Below are 20,000 nucleotides of genomic sequence, written 5' to 3' on the forward strand. Positions count from 1 at the left end.
ATATAGGTAGTGTTTGTAATGTATAACTTTTTATTTTTATTATCGAGGAATGTCTGCAATGGAATATTACATGATAATTGATATATTCAACGAAATAAATTTCCCTTATATTATCAAAATGAAAGAGTACAATCTATCTTTATATTGAGATATTCCTTTGTTGCATATATCATGATTTTAGTATAAAACTTGAAAGTAAAATTTAATAGAGATTTGTACGCTACGTTCGTTACTCGCTAGCGTGAAATTTAGTGCATCTCCAAAATGAATATAAAATATATATATATATATATATATATATGCATATATGTATACTTTTTATATAACATTGTACGTATATATGGTATCATTATTAGGCAATAAATCATTCGTGCATGTCTCTCGTCACGATTAATGCATGCACAATGTTGAAAATATTATTTGGGATAATTGTTAAATACGATTTATGGTTATCACCGATTGGACATATAGAGAAAGCGTAAATTACAGTTTAAATCGAAATCATTTTTCTTTGCCAAACACATCGCATTAACCTTCGAGCCGAGATACGACGGGCTTACGATCAAAATTGTGAGAGAAAGCGTAGCCATTACGAGGAAGTGGGTCATCGAAACAAGTAGAGAGGGGTCATTGCGATTCCTCGTGCAAACTGTTGCTGAGTTTCTGGCTAGGAGATGCCTTTTCCCTTACGATGAGTCAAAGATCGATTTCCAGTTGATCGTTACGACCTAATGTTTTATTTATTAACATGTACATAGATATTTACGTTGTATTTAGTTCCAATCGTTTCTATTTTCTTTGTCTTGTTCCATTTATTTATTTATTTATTTTTATTTTTTTTTTTTTTTTATAAAGAATAAAATTTTCGACATTATTAAATATCTATTTGTCTAAGTGGCACCAGATAAATGAACGAGAAAGAAAATCAACGATGTAACATGAGAAAAGCATAAATAAATGAATAAATAAATAAAGAAAGAAAGAAAGAAAAAAAGAAAGAAAATCTAAATAAAAAAAAAAAATAAAGAAAGAGAGAAAGGGGGAAAAAAAATTAAAGAAAGAAAAAGAAAACATACAGTAGAAATCAAGTCATCGAAAGAGGAAGTTCCCGTCTAGAAAAATAAATTCGTTCATAACTCAATATTTTGACGGAACGCAGGTCGGATTGCGACTGGCGAGGGAATCGAATCTGAAGTTAACTCAATTTCCGTTTTCCCGAAGTCGACTGGTTTTGCGTCTATCTACGTGATTGCCTTCTACCGTCTTGCCGTTCGTCCCTATTTTATCCAGTTTCGTTCTGACCGAGTAACGCGAATCGTTTTTAAGGATTCCAGTCGGTTCTCGATTCAAGTTGTGTTACTAGGACGACGACGACGACGACGACGACGACGACGACGACGACGACGACGATGACGACGACGACGACGACGATGACAATGTCGACTTGGATCGAGAAGAGAAGAATGTACGTCGTTGAGAAAGGTAAAAGGAAGGAAAGAAGGAAGGAAAGAAGGATCAGTAGTAAAAGAGGATAGAAGAAGAAGAAGAAGAAGAAGAAGAAGAAGTAGACGTGGTCCCAAGAGATGCGAACTGGTAGCTGAAAGCAAACGATATTGCTCCTTCGTAGTCTGAAATGGTTGGTAAGAGACGCCATACCTCTTTTCTCTCTTTCTCATCCTTCTTTTGCTACTCTCCTTTTCCTTCGAGCTACGGAGGAGAAAACGGATAAAAAGATTACAAGAGCAAATACCGGAGCGTGGCAAATCCGAACCGTTGAACGGACCAACGCTAAGATAGAAATCTTTCGGCTCCCTTTCGGCGAGTAAACAGAAAGTAGAATCCGCGATCCCAACGCGGACGCGTTGAACTGTTGATCTCTCCAATCTATACTAACGCCGCAAGGACTACAAGGTTAAATCTCGAAAGACGAATAATCGAGAAAAGTTTAAGTGAAACTCAAATACTTTGGTATATTCTCGTTTTTTTTAGTTCCTTCATTCAGACCAATTGTTAATGGGTAAATGACGAGATAAGTAGATAGATAGAGAGAAAGAGAGAGAAAGAGATGAGTATGTTAGTTGATACACTTTATTATTTCTTCCTACCCGAATTTTATCTATTTATATGAAAAAAATAAATAAATACGTATTCATTTACGTTAATCCTCTTGCATTCGAGATTTTTATTATTTTCCATTAAGAGTTTTTCCTTCGAAATACGACAAATAAATTGTGGGATATCGTGTACTTACAAATTTATATAGTGAGTTTACATGATGTACTTTCTCTCTCTTTTTTCTCTCTCTCTCTGTCTTTTTTGGGATCGAGGATATGTAAGGGTATGATGGAGAAATAAAGAAAAAAGGATAGAGAAAAAGAGATAGGATAGGAAAGAAACGGACGAACACAAAAGTCACTCTTGGTCTTCTCGTCGCTATTTCTTTCGGTGAATCCCTAGGATTTATGAAATGTCTGGCGCGTATCCTTCGATTCCATTTGTCGAAGCGAACTGGGTAATAAAAGGAATGCGATAAGATGAAGCATTGTAAAACTTACGGCCATTATTATTAATCAATTTTTTTGTTTTCGTACCATCGTCGTAAAGTATATTGGCGTAAAATTGGAAGGAACAAAATGTTAGAAAATAAAATATTTACCGATGTATAAGACATTGAACGATCACAGTCACTCCTATGATTTCTCTCTATCTTTATCCCTCTCTCCCTCCCTCTCTCTCTCTCTCTCTCTCTCTCTTTCATTCTATCTTATTTTCTATCTATGTATCTCCCGTTTAGGAAAAATTGATTCGATCGATATATTGTACCACGTCGTTTACTCAACCCTTTGAATTTGCCGTGTTGTTTGAAGTCGTGCATCGTTTCGCAAGCGCGTTTATCCTCGCGAACCTTCGATATCGTTCGTCCGCACGAACGTTTCGTCAAGAAGACTCGTCCCTTTTGATGCACCCTACAGCCCTTAGCTATGCGAAAGGGGATGAAATGTCAGAATTAAGGGCCGTACATTTCTCCTATACACGCTCATCTGCCTAACATGCATGCGAGACAAGGTGGTGCATCGTCGTCGAGCGAGCTCGCTTGACGAGAAGTAGAGTTCAGGAGAGTAGAAAAAAATATTATTTTGATTTTCCATCCTTCTCTTCTCTCTTTTCTCTTTCTCTCGCTCTCTCTTTATATTTCTCTTTCTGTCAAAGCTAACATTGTAACTTACGTTTGAAAATTTTCTTTTACATTTTAAGAATCGTCGATTGATTGAGATATTCATGTAACTCCACGAGCTTTATAAATTTTGATCGATCCAAGTAGTTGCCAAAGTTCTTGGTAGCCCAGTTTTCGCTTCGACATTTACACGGAAAACGAATGCGCGATTAGTCCAGGCCCAGGAGGTATTTCCCATGGGCGTTTATATCATGAATGCGACATTAGCGAGCAACGTGTTATTCAGGACATCGCGTTGCCACAAGAGACGCGGATGAATGGATAGATGGATGAATGAATGAGAATCGTAGCGAGGGTAGATGAGATAGTAAGAGGAAGGTAGTCCTTCTTCGATTCTTAGGTGTTAAGATGAAGACGATGAAGAGAGAAGACGAAAAGGAGAGAGAGAGAGAAAAGAAAGAACGACTATTCCCAAGTGACTCTTCCCGTATCTTTCTCATGACGTGCAAGATAGGTCGAGTGGAATGACAGGAATACTGGCAGAAAAAAAAAGAAAGAGAAAGAGAGAGAGAGAGAGAGAGAGAGAGAGAGGAAGATGGTTGGTATCGAATTTGCGTCGTATTTACTCAAGGAAAGCGTCCCGACGCTTTCTCTTCCGTTCGGTTCAACGTCGCGTTCGTACCTCCTCAAGAATGGTTACAAGATAAACACCGTCGATTTGTTTTACGAGCTAGTAAATATACCAAGTTATGAATTACGTGTCCTCGCTTGGATTCTCCTTCTCCCTTACTCGTGTCTTCTTTAAGAATTTCTTTTTTTTTTTTTTTATCTCGTGGAAAGAGTTGGATAGTAGATCCAAAGAACGATGATTTTTGTATTTCGATAATTTCTTTTTATTTTTTTCTTTCTTTTCTTTTCTTCTTTTCTCTCTCTCTCTCTCATTTTCTTCCTTTTTCCTTTTGGTAATGTCAATTCTTCTTCGGCCCTACATTCATTGTACTGTTATATTTCTCTTTTTTTTTTTTTTTTTTGTTAAAACTATGAAGACAATTCGACGATTCTAACGTGTTTAAATTATTACTTTGCACGTTTTGTATAGTATCGTCCGCTCGACGGACCCGTTCGAATTCATCGCTCGCGAAATCGAGGACGAGAAAGACGTGAGGGACGAGGTGGAAGGAGATATTCCGCACTTTCGAAAGAGAGGAGAGCGTCGTGCTTTGAATACTGATCGAGCGTAAATTTTGCAGCTTGACTACGAAACGTTCGAAAACGGAACGATTCGGAGGACGGCGTAGCGTAACGACTCTTTTCGTTGGGCGCGACAGGTGAGGGTACCCTCATATCTCATTCACGGTTCGAGTCTGGATTTAAAGTTACGCCCGGTGCTGCGCAAATAGAGAGTCGAGAGAACGGGGAAGAGAAGGGAAGGGAAGGGAAGGGTAGGGAAGAAGAGATGAGAGAAGAGGAAGAAGAGAGGTCGAAGAGAGGTAGTCGGAAGCTGCCTAGAAAGAGAGGTAATGAGAGGGAGGGTCAGAGAGGGAAGAGTGACAGGAAAAGGGTGGGTCGTTCGAGAGGGCAAGGCGAAACCACGAGCCATCGACCCTGGAGTCAGGTTCGAGCTCGTTATACTCTCTCTCCTACAGGATGCATCCCAGTACACTAACGCTGAGTATATATACACACACATATATATATATACATATATATATATATACATATATATATATATATATATATATATATATATATATATGTATACGTGCGCGCGCTCACGTTCACGTTCACGCTTACGCTCACGTTCACGCATGACGTACACTCACGTATACTTTCGTACATACATACTTCTCTTTCACTCCGTATCTCCATGCAGTTTTAGAACGAGACGCGATAGAAGAGAGGAGAGGCCGCACATTCGCCGCATACACACGCCGCGTGTACCCACAGAGCGCGCGTTTCGTGACGGTGAATGTGCTACGCGGTACCGCCCCGACGACCAACGGCATATATCGTGCAGTTGCAAACCAAAACCGTGCATGTGCCACAACGCCGCGATATATCTACAAAGGATGGAAGAAGATAAAGAGACAGATAGATAGAAATAGTAGAGAGAGAGAGAGAGAGAGAGAGAGAGAGAGAAAGAGAGAGAGAGAGAAAGAGGAATTGTCAAAAAAAGCTCCTACTCTCTCGCTGTTTTGACCGCCGCTTGTTTTTTCTGCCGGAGGACACAAAAAGCTCGGTACGTCAAAAGCAACCTGCTACCACGATTTCCGTCCTCGATCTAAACTCTTCCCTTTTTGTTCTCTCTCTCTCTCTCTCTCTCTCTCTCTCTATCTTTCTCTTTCTCTAACTTTCTTTCTCGCTTTTCTTTATCTTTGTATTTTCTCTTTATCTCATTGCAAAAAAACTGCATTTGTTATTATACGATTCGAAATGTAGAAAATATCCATCTGTAGAATTTACGTTCTCATCAAAGATTTCTAATTCTATGTCATATATACATACATACATATATGCATGCATGCATGCATGCATACATACATACATACATACATACATATATACACACATATCCGCTTCACTTGCAATATGGAAATTTGTAGTGAGTTAGCCCTGTTTATTAGAGGTATAGAGAATGTTACGGGATATTGAATATGGCTTATTATATATATAAACAGGTATGACACAGGTTGAAATTCAAATATTGACTACGATTATTTAGTGTTATCCTTTAATTGGTCTACATTTACGAGGATAAACGTGTACGGTCGTGTATGATCGTAACGACGGTTCAGGGAATACGCATTGGTGCGAATGAAATTAATATTATTAACATTTTCACTTGCATGCAATCATTCTAAATGATATATTATAATTACTATCTGAAGTAATCTAACAACGATCTTAACGCCAGTGATTTGTACTTTTTTCTTTTTCTTTTTTCTCGCAGTTAAAGAGTTAGATATTGCGAGATAATGTTTTAAAAGAGAGAGAGAGAGAGAGAGAGACAGAGAGAAAGACAGAGAGAAATCGATGTGAGCGATATGATAAAGCCAAGCGCGTACATTTATAAACCTCTCGAGGCCTCTCGTTTGCCTAAGTCAACAGAGAGAGAGAGAGAGAGAGAGAGAGAGAGAGAGAGAGAGAGGGAGAGAGAGAGGCAGAAAGGGGTAGAATGCATGGACCGTTCGCTATTGATGCTATCGGAGCGATGCTCTTACATAAGTACATCTTCACTTACGCGACCTTTTATACATCGACCTCGAGGATCGATCGATCGTCGATCTCTCTTCCATCTCTCTTGTACCGAAGGATAGACGCGTTGTCCTGTTCTTTAACGTCAGCGCAGAAGCATCCTCGCTTTCGTATCGTGTTCGGTCGAAGCCGAGCTAGAATTTCTCAAACAAGCGTTCGTATTTCACCAGGGAGTGGCGTCGTTCATTTTTAAATCTGTCCGAGAGAGAAAGAGAGAGATAGAGATAAAGAGATAGATATAGTAAGGGGTAGATGGATGGATTACGAGCATAGTACGTTGCTAACGGAGTAGTATGACATGAATATTAAAAGACGAAAACTTTCGCAGTGTGACGGTAAGGAGAAGGGCCAGAATATAAAGGAACGAAAGAAAATGAGAAAATAGAAAAGCGTGCCTCTTTACGTCGTTGTTGTCGACGTCATCATCGTCGTTGCCGACATCGTTGCCGACGTCGTTGCCGTTGTCGACATCGTCGTCGTCGTCGTCGTCGTCGTCGTCGATATCGTTGTAGTAGTATATAAAGACAGGTTATGCCTATACTTTGGATGAAATATTCACCTTTGGGGTATATGTGCAGGCTTGCAAAAAAGAAAAGTAAAAAAAAAAAAGTAAAAGGAAAAAAAAAATCTCCAACCGAGTTTGTTTCCGGAGCTTGAAATTTCTAGCAGGTTAACGAACGAGAGGAAGTCTCTTCCTTTCTACGATATATAAACTCGTGTCTTTTCGATGAACGAGGAGGGAACGATTTCTCTCTCTCTCTCTCTCTCTCTCTCTCTCACTCTCTTTCTCTTTCATTCTACTTTCTAGTAGCTCGTCGTTCGAATAAGGGGGCGAACGAATGGTAAGGGGTTAATGGATATCGAGCGAGTCGTGCCAGACCTCTCTCGTGCTTTCCATCTCATTTTTTTTTCTTCATCTCTCTATCTCTCTCTCTCTCTCTCTCTCTCTCTTTCTCTTTTTCTTTTTCTTCTTGGATTCTTCAGTCGCTTCTCCATTTTCTCGCAAGACCGTGAAAAAAAGAATGATAGCTCGCCGATACCAGAACGTCTTTATCGACATTGCGATTATTCGTTACAAACGATAAAAATCCGAACGATTATCCCGCCTTTTCTTTCCTTTTCTTCTCTCCTCTTTCTTCTTCTTCTTCTTCTTCTTCTTCTTCTTCTTCTTCTTCTTCTTCTTCGCATCGTTTATTCCCATAAAAAGAGTCCTTCCACCAATTTTTATTCCCCCGGAAATTGTTCCGAACGATTTTAAACGCACTACAATCACTGAGATTTTTACTTGTTCTGCTTCTTCTTTTTCTTTTTTTCTCTCTCTCTCTCTCTCTCTCTCTATTTTTCTTTCTTTCTTTTTTTTTCCTTTTTTCCTTCCTTTCCCCTCCTGTTTAAGTAAGAGTATGTCGTTGAAATCCCTCGAGATTCGAAATAGCTTGCTCGTGAATTATCGTCGAAATACTTAACGATTCACAGTTGAAAATCGTTTGGTAAAAGTTTTATGGACAAAGAAATCCGTTCCGACATTACAGATTGAACAATCTTTTTTTTTTCTTTTTTCTCAGGAGCTTCGATCATTTCGAAGAGTAAATAAAATATTTGAAAGTCGTGATTACGCTCGGGAAATTATTACAATACGAATTTATAAAGGGGTATCTTTGTTAACAATACCGATCGGTAAGAAATACGACGGTAATCATTATTGACGTTATTACGTATAATAAGATATTCCTCATTTATCCCGTGTGACATTAAGATAATCTGTAAATTTCAATTTCCTATCGAAGATGCGGTACCGACTAATCAATTTTCTTAGTTCTCGATGATAGATAAATTCTAACGTCAATTTCCGTCGTACGTCTTCAATTTTGCGACGGGCTATGCAAAATGAAAATATTTCGAAAATGTCGGAAAAAATCTTCTTCTTCTTTCTTCCCCCATCCTCCCCCTCCCCCCTCACCCTGCCACCCAATTTTTCTTTAATTTAGCGAATTCTTTCGTTTTAAAAAAATGCAAGAATGTATTTTCGTTGTTCGTATCATCACATATCTCGTCGGTGATCGTACATAATCGAGAGAACGTCACGTGAAAGCGATCGTTGAATTTTACGAATTATTTCGCTCTCGTGAATTAGATCGCTTGATTTGATTAACAATGTAATTCACTACATATGAACAAACATGACGAGTAATTTATTTATTTATCAAAGTATTCATTATAATCCATTATAATCGTTTATGGTACTTGATTCATTTAGCCTTACTTTATAGAACTATTTACCGTGATAATTAAAGTGCCCCTATAACGTATGTTTTACAACGAAAGTTTTGTAAACACATTTATCATGGATTTATTTATTAACTGTACGAGTAACAGAACGAACCTTTCGTCGATACATTCAAATAACCCGACGATGCTAATAGACAGAATGAAAAACATATTGACGTCATCGCTTTTTTTTTCTTCCTGCTTTTTTTCTTTTTTTTTTTTGTTCTCTTTATATTCTTTCACTATATAAATAGGTATATATTGGTTTAATATATCGTTGAAACGTGGAACGAAATTGGTGATCTTAAACACGGTTGGAAAGAAAGTTCTTTCGTTTTGCAAAGATAATACTCTTCTCTTTCTTCTGAAGTCGAAAAGTTTCCTTGAGTAAACTTTGCATAACAATTGGATGCAGCTTTCTCTCTCTCTCTCTCTCTCTCTCTCTCTCTCTCTCTCTCTCTCTCTCTCTCGTTCTCTCGCCTTTTCTCGAAACACATTCCGTAAGAAAACTATTTAATTATGCGAAATCGAAATTCAACGAGTTATCAACATTGTTGTTTCTATTGTTTCTCTCTCTTCGAAGAAGCCATCGAATTTGTTATAGTTATTCGCATGAGGAATAACCATCGTGACACAATGTATATATCGATGTATATATATATATATATATATATAAACCTATCTATAAATATAAAACAAAAAACGGATAAATTCATCGAAGGTGTCCTGACAAAACGAATAGGCAACATATTTCGTGTATACGATTTTTTTTTTTTTTTTTTGACAAATCGACAATAGTTCGTAGTTATGTTCCATATATATGTACGTATACATATGTATACGTACATATGTGTTATACACGAATACGATACATTCGATCGAAAAATACGATCTTTGAAATTGAAAAATCTTTTTTTTATGAGCAGTTAAACAAAGTTAGAGCGATAAAATAGTATTAAAATCGCGTCATTTCGATCGATTTTATTTCTTAATAATAGATATCGATAGTACGTAGTACATATGTATATAGATTTTCTTTATTGACGACTGATTATTATTTCGTCGTTTATATTCGAACAACGTAGTAGATAAAACAACATGGATTTATTTTAAATAAATCGACAAATATATATATATATATAGTTCGAAAATAATACGATCAAAAGTCAAAGAGTTTATAATTATAATAGAAGTATGGGTACTTGCGTATTTACTTACATATGTAGTACTTATCTACATATGTATATAATTACAGGCTTTTTATTTTTCTTTTTTTTCTATCCTGTGTCTTTAACAGAGGAATAAAAGAGAAGTAATTGCCGATCGTCGGCAGCGATGTCGAGGGCCGGTTGACGTTCGAGGGTACGAGAGTAGCATAGAACATGGTATGAGGCCGATTGTACTATAGTAACCCGTCGCTTTAAAGCTGCCGATGAAAGGCGATCTCGACGAATAAAAATAAACGGTTCGACAACGATTCACTCGTTCTCGACCAACTGCTGTGCCCTCGTCGTCCTCTAGTAAAGAGAGAAAGAGAGAGACGAGTTTTTAAAGAGGGTCGACTGATTCGCTGGAAAATGGAGTCCGCGTTACGTTTCGAAGGGCACAAGGTCGTTTTCTTCTTTGCTCCTTTCACCGTCGATCGTCGATCTTTCTTTCTCTCTCTCTCTCTTTCTCTTACTCTTTTTCTGGCATTTACACGTTCTTTCTCGCAGGAAATTGCTCTTTCTTACATCGCTTTATCGCCCGTGAAAATGGGAGACACCTTCGATCGCGGGATCTTAATTCACGTTGTACACGCGAGAAACGAAAGTAATCGTTCGATTTTTTTGTATTCTTTTTTCCTTTCTTTCTTTCTTTCTTTCTTTCTGTAATCTTTTGATACTTTTTATATCCTCGCTGATATATATATATATATATATATAGATTTAAAATGAGATATAGATCTATACCTAGTAACATAAATCTGTATCTATAAAGTGATTCGTGCATAGCGAGAAAGGTTTGTCATGTGGAAAAGGACGAAGCTTTTCTTCGTACGATAAAGGACGAGATTCGTCAAGAGTAGAAAGGTATCATTATGAGGTATCATAGAAAGCAAGTTATCAAACAAACGTCGTGAGTACAAGATGAAGAAGAAGGAGCAGATAAAGAATAAGAAAAAGAGAGTTTTCTAAATGGATGAAGAACGATATCCGTGGAAATGTAAAAGGAAAAACGTGAAAAAGATCCATACACTTTTACGATTGCGAGCGTAGCGTAGAACTTAGGAAGCATTCTTTTTCGTTTTTTCAATTTTACGTTCTTTTTTGTTTGTTTGTTTTTTTTTTTATTTTTAATTTCTTTTTACACTTCTTCGTTGCTTCTTTCCTCGTTCCTTATCTCGTTGTTTGTTTGTAATCGTTTGTCTTCGGACAATCGTGCTCGGCTAAATGAGAAAGGAATTATTAAATTTTACGATGTCATACGAATGTGATCTCGATGTTCTGCTAACTTTCTCTCTCTCTCTCTCTCTCTCTCTCTCTCTCTCTCTCACTTTCTATTTCTATGAAAATGTCAGTTGTGACGAGGCGAGGATAAAAAAAGGGATGAAAGATGCAAGGACGGCAAAGAAAGGAGTGGAAAAAAATAAAAGAAAAGAAAAAAAAAAGAAAAAAGAACAAAAAAAAAAAGATTTTATTACGAAAGCAACAGATGGAGTCGACACGAGATGCGAATGCCGCAAGGTGATTTCTCTTTTGACTGCAATTGTGCTAACTTACAAAAAGTAAGTTATAGCAATAACAATTATTTGTATATCTCGACGAATGTACTATCTATTTAAAATGTTTATCACTTAATTTGCAGATTCGAAAAATTTACCAAGACATAAATGGAATTCTCTCTAAGTCTTAACACTTTCCATCGTTTGTTTCTCTTTTTCTCTTTCTCCTTTTTTCTCTCTTTCTCTCTCTCTCTCTCTCTCTCTCTCTCTTTCTCTCTCTCTCTCTCGTATCTTTTCGTTTCGTCTATATCGTAGCGTGTTTTGTTGCCCGACTGCGATGTATCTAAATCGCTTTTCCACGAGTTTCCGCTCGTGCAGTCGACTATTCATCGTCTTCCTTTGTATCGCGTAGTTCCATCTGAAAGCTGGCTCAGTGAAAAGTTACTTTTCTTCGAAACCATTAGACAAGTTTCTCGGGTGTTGTTGAATTTTTCTTTAACCCACCCTTACCCCTGACCCTTCTCTAAGATCTACAAAATGTCGATCCTAAAAAACGACTGAAACGATTCCAGGCAAATCGTTATAGAACGTTGAAAGTTTTTTTTCTTTTTTTTTTTTTTTTTTTTCTACGAAAGCGAATGAAAAACTAATCTAAGAAGATTTTGAATGGTGGATGAAACTTTTTGAGACTATCAGGGAAATAAATGTAATAATAAAGAGCGACGTTAAGGACGAGGTCGAGGATACGTAACTACATTCATATGGATAAATTTCTACGATGTGAGAAATTTTACTTTCTTTAAAGCTTTTTTTTCACCTATTCTATGCATTTCGTTTTAGACTATCTTTGGTGATCTCGTTTTCTCGTCGAAGACCGCGGTTCGTTCTACGACGACTCGAGCTGGCTACGAATCAGTTTCCCCCGAGTTTATATTCATAACGAATAAATTATTCAGCGGGCTGATGGTACCGGGAGCCCATCGGGATATATATATATATATATTTTATATATACATATAGTATATTATATACATATATATATCATATACGTAGGCTCGTCACGTCGCCTCGCATTATCCACATAATCGGAGTACGTGCCAACGTGAAAGCTCGCGCTTCTCTCGTCCTATCCTTTACTCTCTTCGCGAATTCTCGTCCTTCTCTCTTCTCCTGCCCTTTCTCCATCATCCCATCCCTTCCCACCCACCACTACTCATCCCTTTCTCTTTATCCATTTCGTCTTTTTCTCTTCCCCGCTCTTCTTCGTTTAACTCTTCGACCAAGCGTATCCCTGCCCCCCCTCCCCCCACCCTTCTCCAACTCACTCTTTCCATTTCCGATCACCGTACCCCGAGAAATAAATCTGTTCCACGGGACGATAATTTTCAACATCGTGAAACGAATCCGATAGGGGATTTTTATACCTTCGTTAAGATTTCGAAGCACGTATGCCCAAGTTACTTCGTTTTTCGATTATTCCTTTCGACGAGTACGTCCCAGAGATTATAGGAACTCTTTCTTTCTTTTCTTTCTTTCTTTCTTTCTCTCTCTTTCTTTCTCTTTCTCTTCCTCTTTCTCTTGAACTCTTGCTCCTCGATAAAGAGCTTCTATTTTATCGATATTAATTATTGAAACTAATGTATTGTATTTTCAAATTTTCCTACATTATTTAACACTTAATTATAACTTTTTGATATCTATTGTAACTTCGAAGCACATAAGCCTAATTCTTTTTTCTCTTTTTCTTTTTTTTTTCTTTTTTTTATTTTTTTTCATTCACATATTTTTTTCTCGATTATTTTACATATATATCAATCGATATATATGTAAGTATTTACGTTGTAAGATTATCGGAATTATCACTTTTCGACGAAGAGATTAAGAGATTATATTTCTTATTCAGACATTCATTTATCGTCTTAATAAAACCACCATCGTCACTTTCCGATATTCTTCAAACTTGTTAAAAGACTTTCAATACTTGTTAAAAAGGCTTTGTTGGGTTATAGTTTTCTTTTTTCTCTTCTTCTCTCAACATTACCGTTTCAGATTCTGTTCTATCATTAAGTTCTTTCTTAAGTTTAGAAAGAAATATTGAAGGGAAGGTCGGGACTTAAGGAGTAGCACATATTTCCCTTTCGAAATTAGGCGAGCATTGTTTCGTACAAGCTCGTTCTTCAATTTCAAAAGGATGGTAATTACGATAGAGGGACGCTATCTAAAAAATTACGGTACCACGGACTACGCGTTAAAAGAGCGCGAATGCTTTCGTCCACTCAACGTTAATTCTCTTCGTTTTTCCACCCTCTCTCTATCGTTCCGTCCTATCCTTTACAAAAACTTCGTCGACCGAAGGTTTACTTAGCCATTAAAATATTCCATTAGCGCGCACGCCTAACTTGTCGAACCGAGCATGTTAGCTACGAGAAGGATAAGAAGAAGAAGAAGAAGAAGAAGAAAAAGAAGAAGAAGAAGGGGAAGAAGAAGAAAAAGAAGGGGAAGGAGAAGAAGAAGAAGGGGAAGAAGAAGGATGAGGATGATGTGAAGGATGGTACGAAACTAATACGAAGAAAACGTCGGTAAAGGAGCCTTATTAAGGATCTGCCATCCCTCACGAAGAACGTCGCTTAAATTTCAGAACGTCGTTTCGCGAAACACGCCATTCGTAGTCGTTAAGACTCGCCCGATGAGATTAAAGGCTTCCGAGATTCGAGAGATGTCGAGTCTGAATTGTCCGCAATTAGTGGGACGGTCTTTCTCTGTCTCTCCTTCTCTCTCTCTCTATCCCTTTCTCTTTCCGTCGCCTTTAACCATTCCTACTCTCTCTTATATCGTCCCCATCTTCGTCCCCCTTCAATCCCAATCTCAACTCTGATTTCTTTCGTACTAAGAACTCAAGCTCAACCTGAAGCTCTTTCTCTCAAGTAGAAACCGAAGAAAACTTGGCGTAGGAGAAATCGTGGCTTTTCTTAGCTTGCTACCTCGAAGATCTTAACGAGAAAGCTTCTTAGATGCGTCTCGCGATCGTTATCGGCGTTTCTTATTGTTTTAAAGAGAGAGACCAATCGGCCCTTTCCAATCGGACGTCTACGACCACTACTAACGCGCTACGTATATAATTTATCGTCGACTAAAAGGTGGACCAACAAAACGTTTTCTTCCGACTTCTTTGATTCCCTTCTTCTTTATTTTTTTTTCTCTTTTTTCTCTTTCTTTCTCGCAACGAACCCTTCCTTATGAAAGCATTAATTGATCCAACGACGAAGAAAGGTAGCCACAGTTCTTTCGCTGAACGTAGACGGCATTTAAAATATCCTTCTCTTTCTCTTTCTCTCTCTCTCTTTCTCTCTCTCTCTCTTTTTATATATCTTTTCAAATCTAATGACGCGGTTTATAATCGACTTCGAAAGAAAATAAACGCGTAGTAGGTACCTTTACCTCGAGATAATTGCGTAGTCGATTTATATCGAAGCTTCGAAAATTTTTCTCGATCGAGCTTTAATATTTACTCGACTTATCCGTGAAATATTTAATGATTCTGGATGTTTTTTTTGGTCTCTCGATAAAATCTATAGATAGATAGATAGATATATGTGTATATTCGATCGCTATTTCGTTAACTCTTAATCAATCCGATGCCCACTTATCGATTATTTTCCACGAAACGATGTATCGTGAGAATTCGTTGCTTTGATAATTAAAAAAAAAAAAAAAAAAAAAAAAAGAGGACGAGAGAAAAAAAAAAGAAAAATAAATAACGAAGAAAAACGACAAGAAATAGAATTTTTTTTTTTTTTATGCGAGTTACATGATATCGGGTCATTGATCCAATTGAATGGAATATCTTTCGTGTATGTCTTAACGTTAAAATAAACTCATTCGATTTCTCTAAATGCCATCTTTCTTTTAACGAGAGATATATAGAAAAGTTCCGATAAAAGTTCTGATTTACTTCCTTTTTTACTTGCCATTATTTCGTAAATTAGATTACGACGAATGCGTCAGGTGAGTTCGGTGTTATCTCGTTTCCAGTATGCGCTCGAGCGAAACTTTTAGGAACACTCTCCTCTCATACAACTGAGATGCACACGGACTACGTTTCCCATCCTCTCTCGTGTCTCACAGGCGCGCAAAGTTCAACCAAAGCGTAAACCTTTGTACCACCGAACCGTCCTTTAGACAAACGTTTAAAAGCTACGAATTTGTTGATTCGTTGAATTTAATACGAGATACTCAAATAGCAACTATACCATTTGCTATCGTGTATTTGATTAAAAGTTTTCCATTTATATCAATTTTCAAATACAAAATTTATAATTATTCTATGACCATTTCGTTTTTCTCATATAGGCTGGGGTGGAGGGGGGGGGAGGGGGACAGGGGCGGGGAGTAATCTGACATAGGAGATTTTGAAAATGTGTGACGTTGAACGTAACGTCACGTTGAAAATAATCTCGACGTATCACATCCATCGTGCGAATAAAAACGACAAGTACGAATTTCGAACGAAGGAACGTACTCTATTTTTCTCTCTCATTCTCTCTCGTGCTCTCTCTCTCTCTCTCTTTCTCTCTCTCTCGGTCGCTCACTCGCTCGCTCTCGTAGAGTTTCGGTAGGATTGGGTCATTGATTCGGTAGGAATTTGATACGCGCGTGGTATAGGAAACGATCGATGTACGTTGCAAAGCCTTGTTGCGCGATCTCGTACTATCTATTTAGATATACGTATACGAATAGGATGTATCCTCGTAAAATTTTAATTATTTCCACGTGATACGTGAAACGAACATAGGATTGATTAAATTGCAATTGATTGATAAAACTAATGATAGAAAACTTACCGGCTAATATCAGACATCGGGCCAACATCCTTCTTTATGCTCCTATTCTTGGATTAGGCCGGTAACCTTGTTTCTTTCTCTCTCCAACCCTTAGAAAGTCCTTTTTTAGTTGATACCTCCGAAACACGATGTCTTCGTTAAAGTTGATATCTTCACTTGGCCACGACGATTCAACCCGGTGTGATCACCAAATGGTCAATCTCGTTCGGCTACTTTTTTCTTTTTTTTTTTTATTACCTATCACACCCAAAATAATGATACGTCTATATTTCGAGAATAATTAAGATCGGTATTGAGAAGATGACGATGCGCCGGCGTCTTCGACGAACGTTCACGAGATCGTCGTTGGATGATCGAGCACGACGCGTTGTCGGAGCAGCCGGCCGCGAGATAACAACACGCGGTACCGGTGCGGAATCTCATAGGCGCGAGATTTATTGACTTAACGATAGTTAGAGAAAGATGAAAAAAGAAAAGAAAAGGAAGAAAAGAAATAGAAAAAAAAAGGGAAAAGAAAACGAAAACGAAAATGAAAAAGCAAAAGACAAAGGAAAATAAATGGAAACGAATGAAAAGCAAAAAGTAAAAGAATATATCCGATTGAGAACAACTGAGAAAATACAAAGAAAGTTGATTTCGTTCGAATTAATCAATCACGAGATTTATTCTCGCAAAACTTCTTCCTTCGTGTTGTTTGATCCGACGAGGTGATAATTGTACGAGGAACCGTTCGCCGTTCGCTGATCTTGCACGATAACTCGGAGAAAAATAGAAGAGATAGAAGAACAACAAAAAAATATTCACCTTTCTCCGTATTTTCGACGTAACGACACGACGAGATCGAACGAACAGTAGTCGTTCGTTTCGAGATGTGCGAAAGAAAAAATGAAAGAACGAAAAAGGAAAAGAAAATGAGAGAGAGAAAGAGAAAAAGAAAGAGAATGAAAGAGAGAGAGAGAGAAAGAGAGAGAGAGAGAGAAAGAGAGACAGGCAAGGGGAGAGAAAAAGAGAGAGAGAGAGAGAGAGAGAGAGAGAGGTAAAGGAGAGTGGATCTCACGATGTGCGAGAGAAAACGCGGCGCGTCCACCCTCGCGAAAGTCTTTGGCCTCCGGCACCGCCGGCCACGACTGATCCGCGCCGGGAAAGCCCCGCGAGTGTAAGGGGCGCATGCGTTCAACCCTCTCCCCTCTTCGACGTTCTCTATCTTTCTTCCACTAGTCACCGAACACCCTCTACCCTCTTCGACTATCACTGTCTCTTTCTATCTAGCAACGTACACCCAACAGAGCGTCACCTTCTCTCGTTTGGAGAGGGGCTCTAGTGAAGAAGGGGGTGAGTGCAGAGAGAAGAGAAGAATGAAAGGGAGGACGTGCGCGGTCGTTGCACGCATCCTCTACCCTCTCTCTTTCTCCCTCTTTCTCTCTCTCTCTCTCTCTCTCTCTCTCTCTCTCTCTCTCTCTCTCTCTCTCTCTTTCTCTCTCTATATATATATTTTTTTTTCTTTTCCTCTCACTGTTAGAGGAGCCCTTCGGCTGACTTTCCGAGATGGATGCGTGCCTCTCGTAAGCGCGCATCGCGTGCGCGCCCGCCAAATCGTTTCGCAGATATGTGTGCTCTCTTCCTACCCACCCAGTTTCTCTCTGTCTCTCTATCTTTCTCTTTCTCTTTTTTTCACTCCCTCTCTCTCTCTTTCTCGCGCGCGCACGTTCATTTTCGAGAGGAAACTTTTCGTCGATCCTACGCGGCTTCGTCGAGCTACCGACGTTTTCCTTTTTTTGCGTCCTTTTTTCTTTCTTTCTTTTTGTTTTTCTGTTTTCTATTTTTTTTTTTTTTTTCATTGGAAAGAGTACGGAAGAAGGAAGGATAGTGAAATAGAGAGAGAAAGAGAGAGAGAGGGAGGAAGGGAAAGGTCATTTCGGGCGCGTTGAACCGTCCGTACTTTTTTAGGGTGGGTCAGGGAACTTGGGAAGGACCAAGCATGTATTCCGCAGAATGGGTGGAAAGGTCGCGATCGTTCATCGGCTAACGTATCTGCTCTCTGGCTATTTCGTTTGTCTTTCGAGTATTCACATGTACATCTAGTGCATCCAAACTCTCCTCTCGTTATCTCCTTCTCTTTGGCTTTCTCTCTCCCCTCTCCCCTTCTTTCTCTCTCTCTCTCTCTCTCTCTCTTTCTTCTTTATTCAAAGATTTTACCGTCGTGAGTAAAGGTTTATCTTCCTTCTAAATGAAATACACGTAGTCTTAATAATATCTAATATGTATTTGTATATATATATATATATATATATATATATATATATATTCGTTATACGAAGTTATATCTTATATTTATATACTATAGATATTTATCTGTTTTATGTTAGTTCGGACATACAGAGAATATCGATGATATTATATACTTTCGACAGGACGACAGATTAATCTGCTTTTCTACTTTCTGTAGAAAAATCTCTATATCTCCGTATATTTCTATCTCTATTTTAACATGTCGTCCTACTTTGTTTAACTATATATTATCACGTGAAACGTACGGATCGATATTTTGGAATTAACAAAAACGATTTTAATCCCATCGACGTATCCTCTCTTATACGAAATATTAACAAATTACTGAGTCGAGCACTCGTGCGATTTATTAATTAGCCATATTCGATCTCTTTATCATTTTCATTTTCGCCGTTGGTCAATATTTGATCCTCCTTCCACAAAGATTCTATCCTATCTTCGTAATTGCAACATGCTGGCTTCTCTTTTGCACGCTTTCGCGTAAGTTGTTGTCGTTTGTACGAAGACAACGGAATATGCTGGCTCGGGTGTCAATTAATACATACGAAACGAATTTAAGTCGGTTTTAAAATTACTGAAAAGAATAGTTCAAACGTAACTTCATGTTGTTTCTATACGACGACGACGACGACGACGACGAAAAATAGATTTAGATATTCGCGAAGTTAATTTTTCAATGTTTCTCGCAATGTTCCCTCGTTCCTTTCACATCGTCGAATCTAAAGTCCGGACGTTTTTATTGCGACTCCAGCCAGGGATTTTCTAGTGGTTCCTAACTGTAGAAAGATATATGATCGCCGGCGAATAATTCGGATAGAAAGTTTGTTGCCTGTGCTGTATCGAGTCACGCGAGCGTATCACGAAATACGTATGTATGTATATAGGTAAGGGTTATCTATAACGCGTTTCAGTTAAATTTGTTACGATTGTCTTATCGTGGATACTTTGGTAAACCGTAGAAGAACGTGATCGTTAAGCGAACATTAATTTCTACGGAAGGCTCGACGATCGATTTTCGAATACATCGAAAGCACGATCGTGCCTTTCGCCTCACTATATTGCTAAATAAAGTTGGACACCCTGTACACGATGGGATGTCTGCCAAAGAGAAAGAGAGAAATAGAGAGAAAGAGAGAGAGAGAGAGAGGGAGAGAGAGAAACAGACAAACAGAAAGAGAGAGAGAAAGAAAGAGAGAGAGAGAGAGAGCGAGAGAAATAGGAAAGTTTTGACGTTAAACGACTGGGGAGCTTGCAGGCGAACTCAAACTATGAAAGGAAAGAGCTATGGTCATGAAAGAGAAGGAGGAATAGGAGGTGGAGTAGAGATGGTGGCGAAGAAGGAAGAGGAGGAAGAGAGGAAGTGAAGAGAAGAGAAGTGAACGGACAGAAGCTGCGTCGAGGTAGAGCTTGACGTGTCCGGAGACGCGCGCACGAAAACGAAACGGTTCCTTGGTACGAGCGAGATGTTACT

The 20,000-nt window shown here is 38.3% G+C and overlaps 1 protein-coding gene across 1 annotated transcript in view; it reads right to left on the minus strand.

The window, feature by feature from the left end:
* Positions 1-16,596, minus strand: part of Dscam2 (Down syndrome cell adhesion molecule 2) — an 83,584-nt gene extending 66,988 nt beyond the window's left edge. Inside the window, exon 1 of the mRNA XM_085658072.1 lies at positions 16,241-16,596. Within this exon, the coding sequence (XP_085514198.1) occupies positions 16,241-16,268 (28 nt within the window). The 5' untranslated portion in view covers positions 16,269-16,596. The remainder of the gene's footprint in view (positions 1-16,240) is intronic.
* Positions 16,597-20,000: the final 3,404 nt, after the last annotated feature.

Source organism: Vespa mandarinia, chromosome 7 (assembly GCF_050613455.1).
Source record: "Vespa mandarinia isolate Hongniang chromosome 7, ASM5061345v1, whole genome shotgun sequence".
NCBI lineage: Eukaryota > Metazoa > Arthropoda > Insecta > Hymenoptera > Vespidae > Vespa > Vespa mandarinia.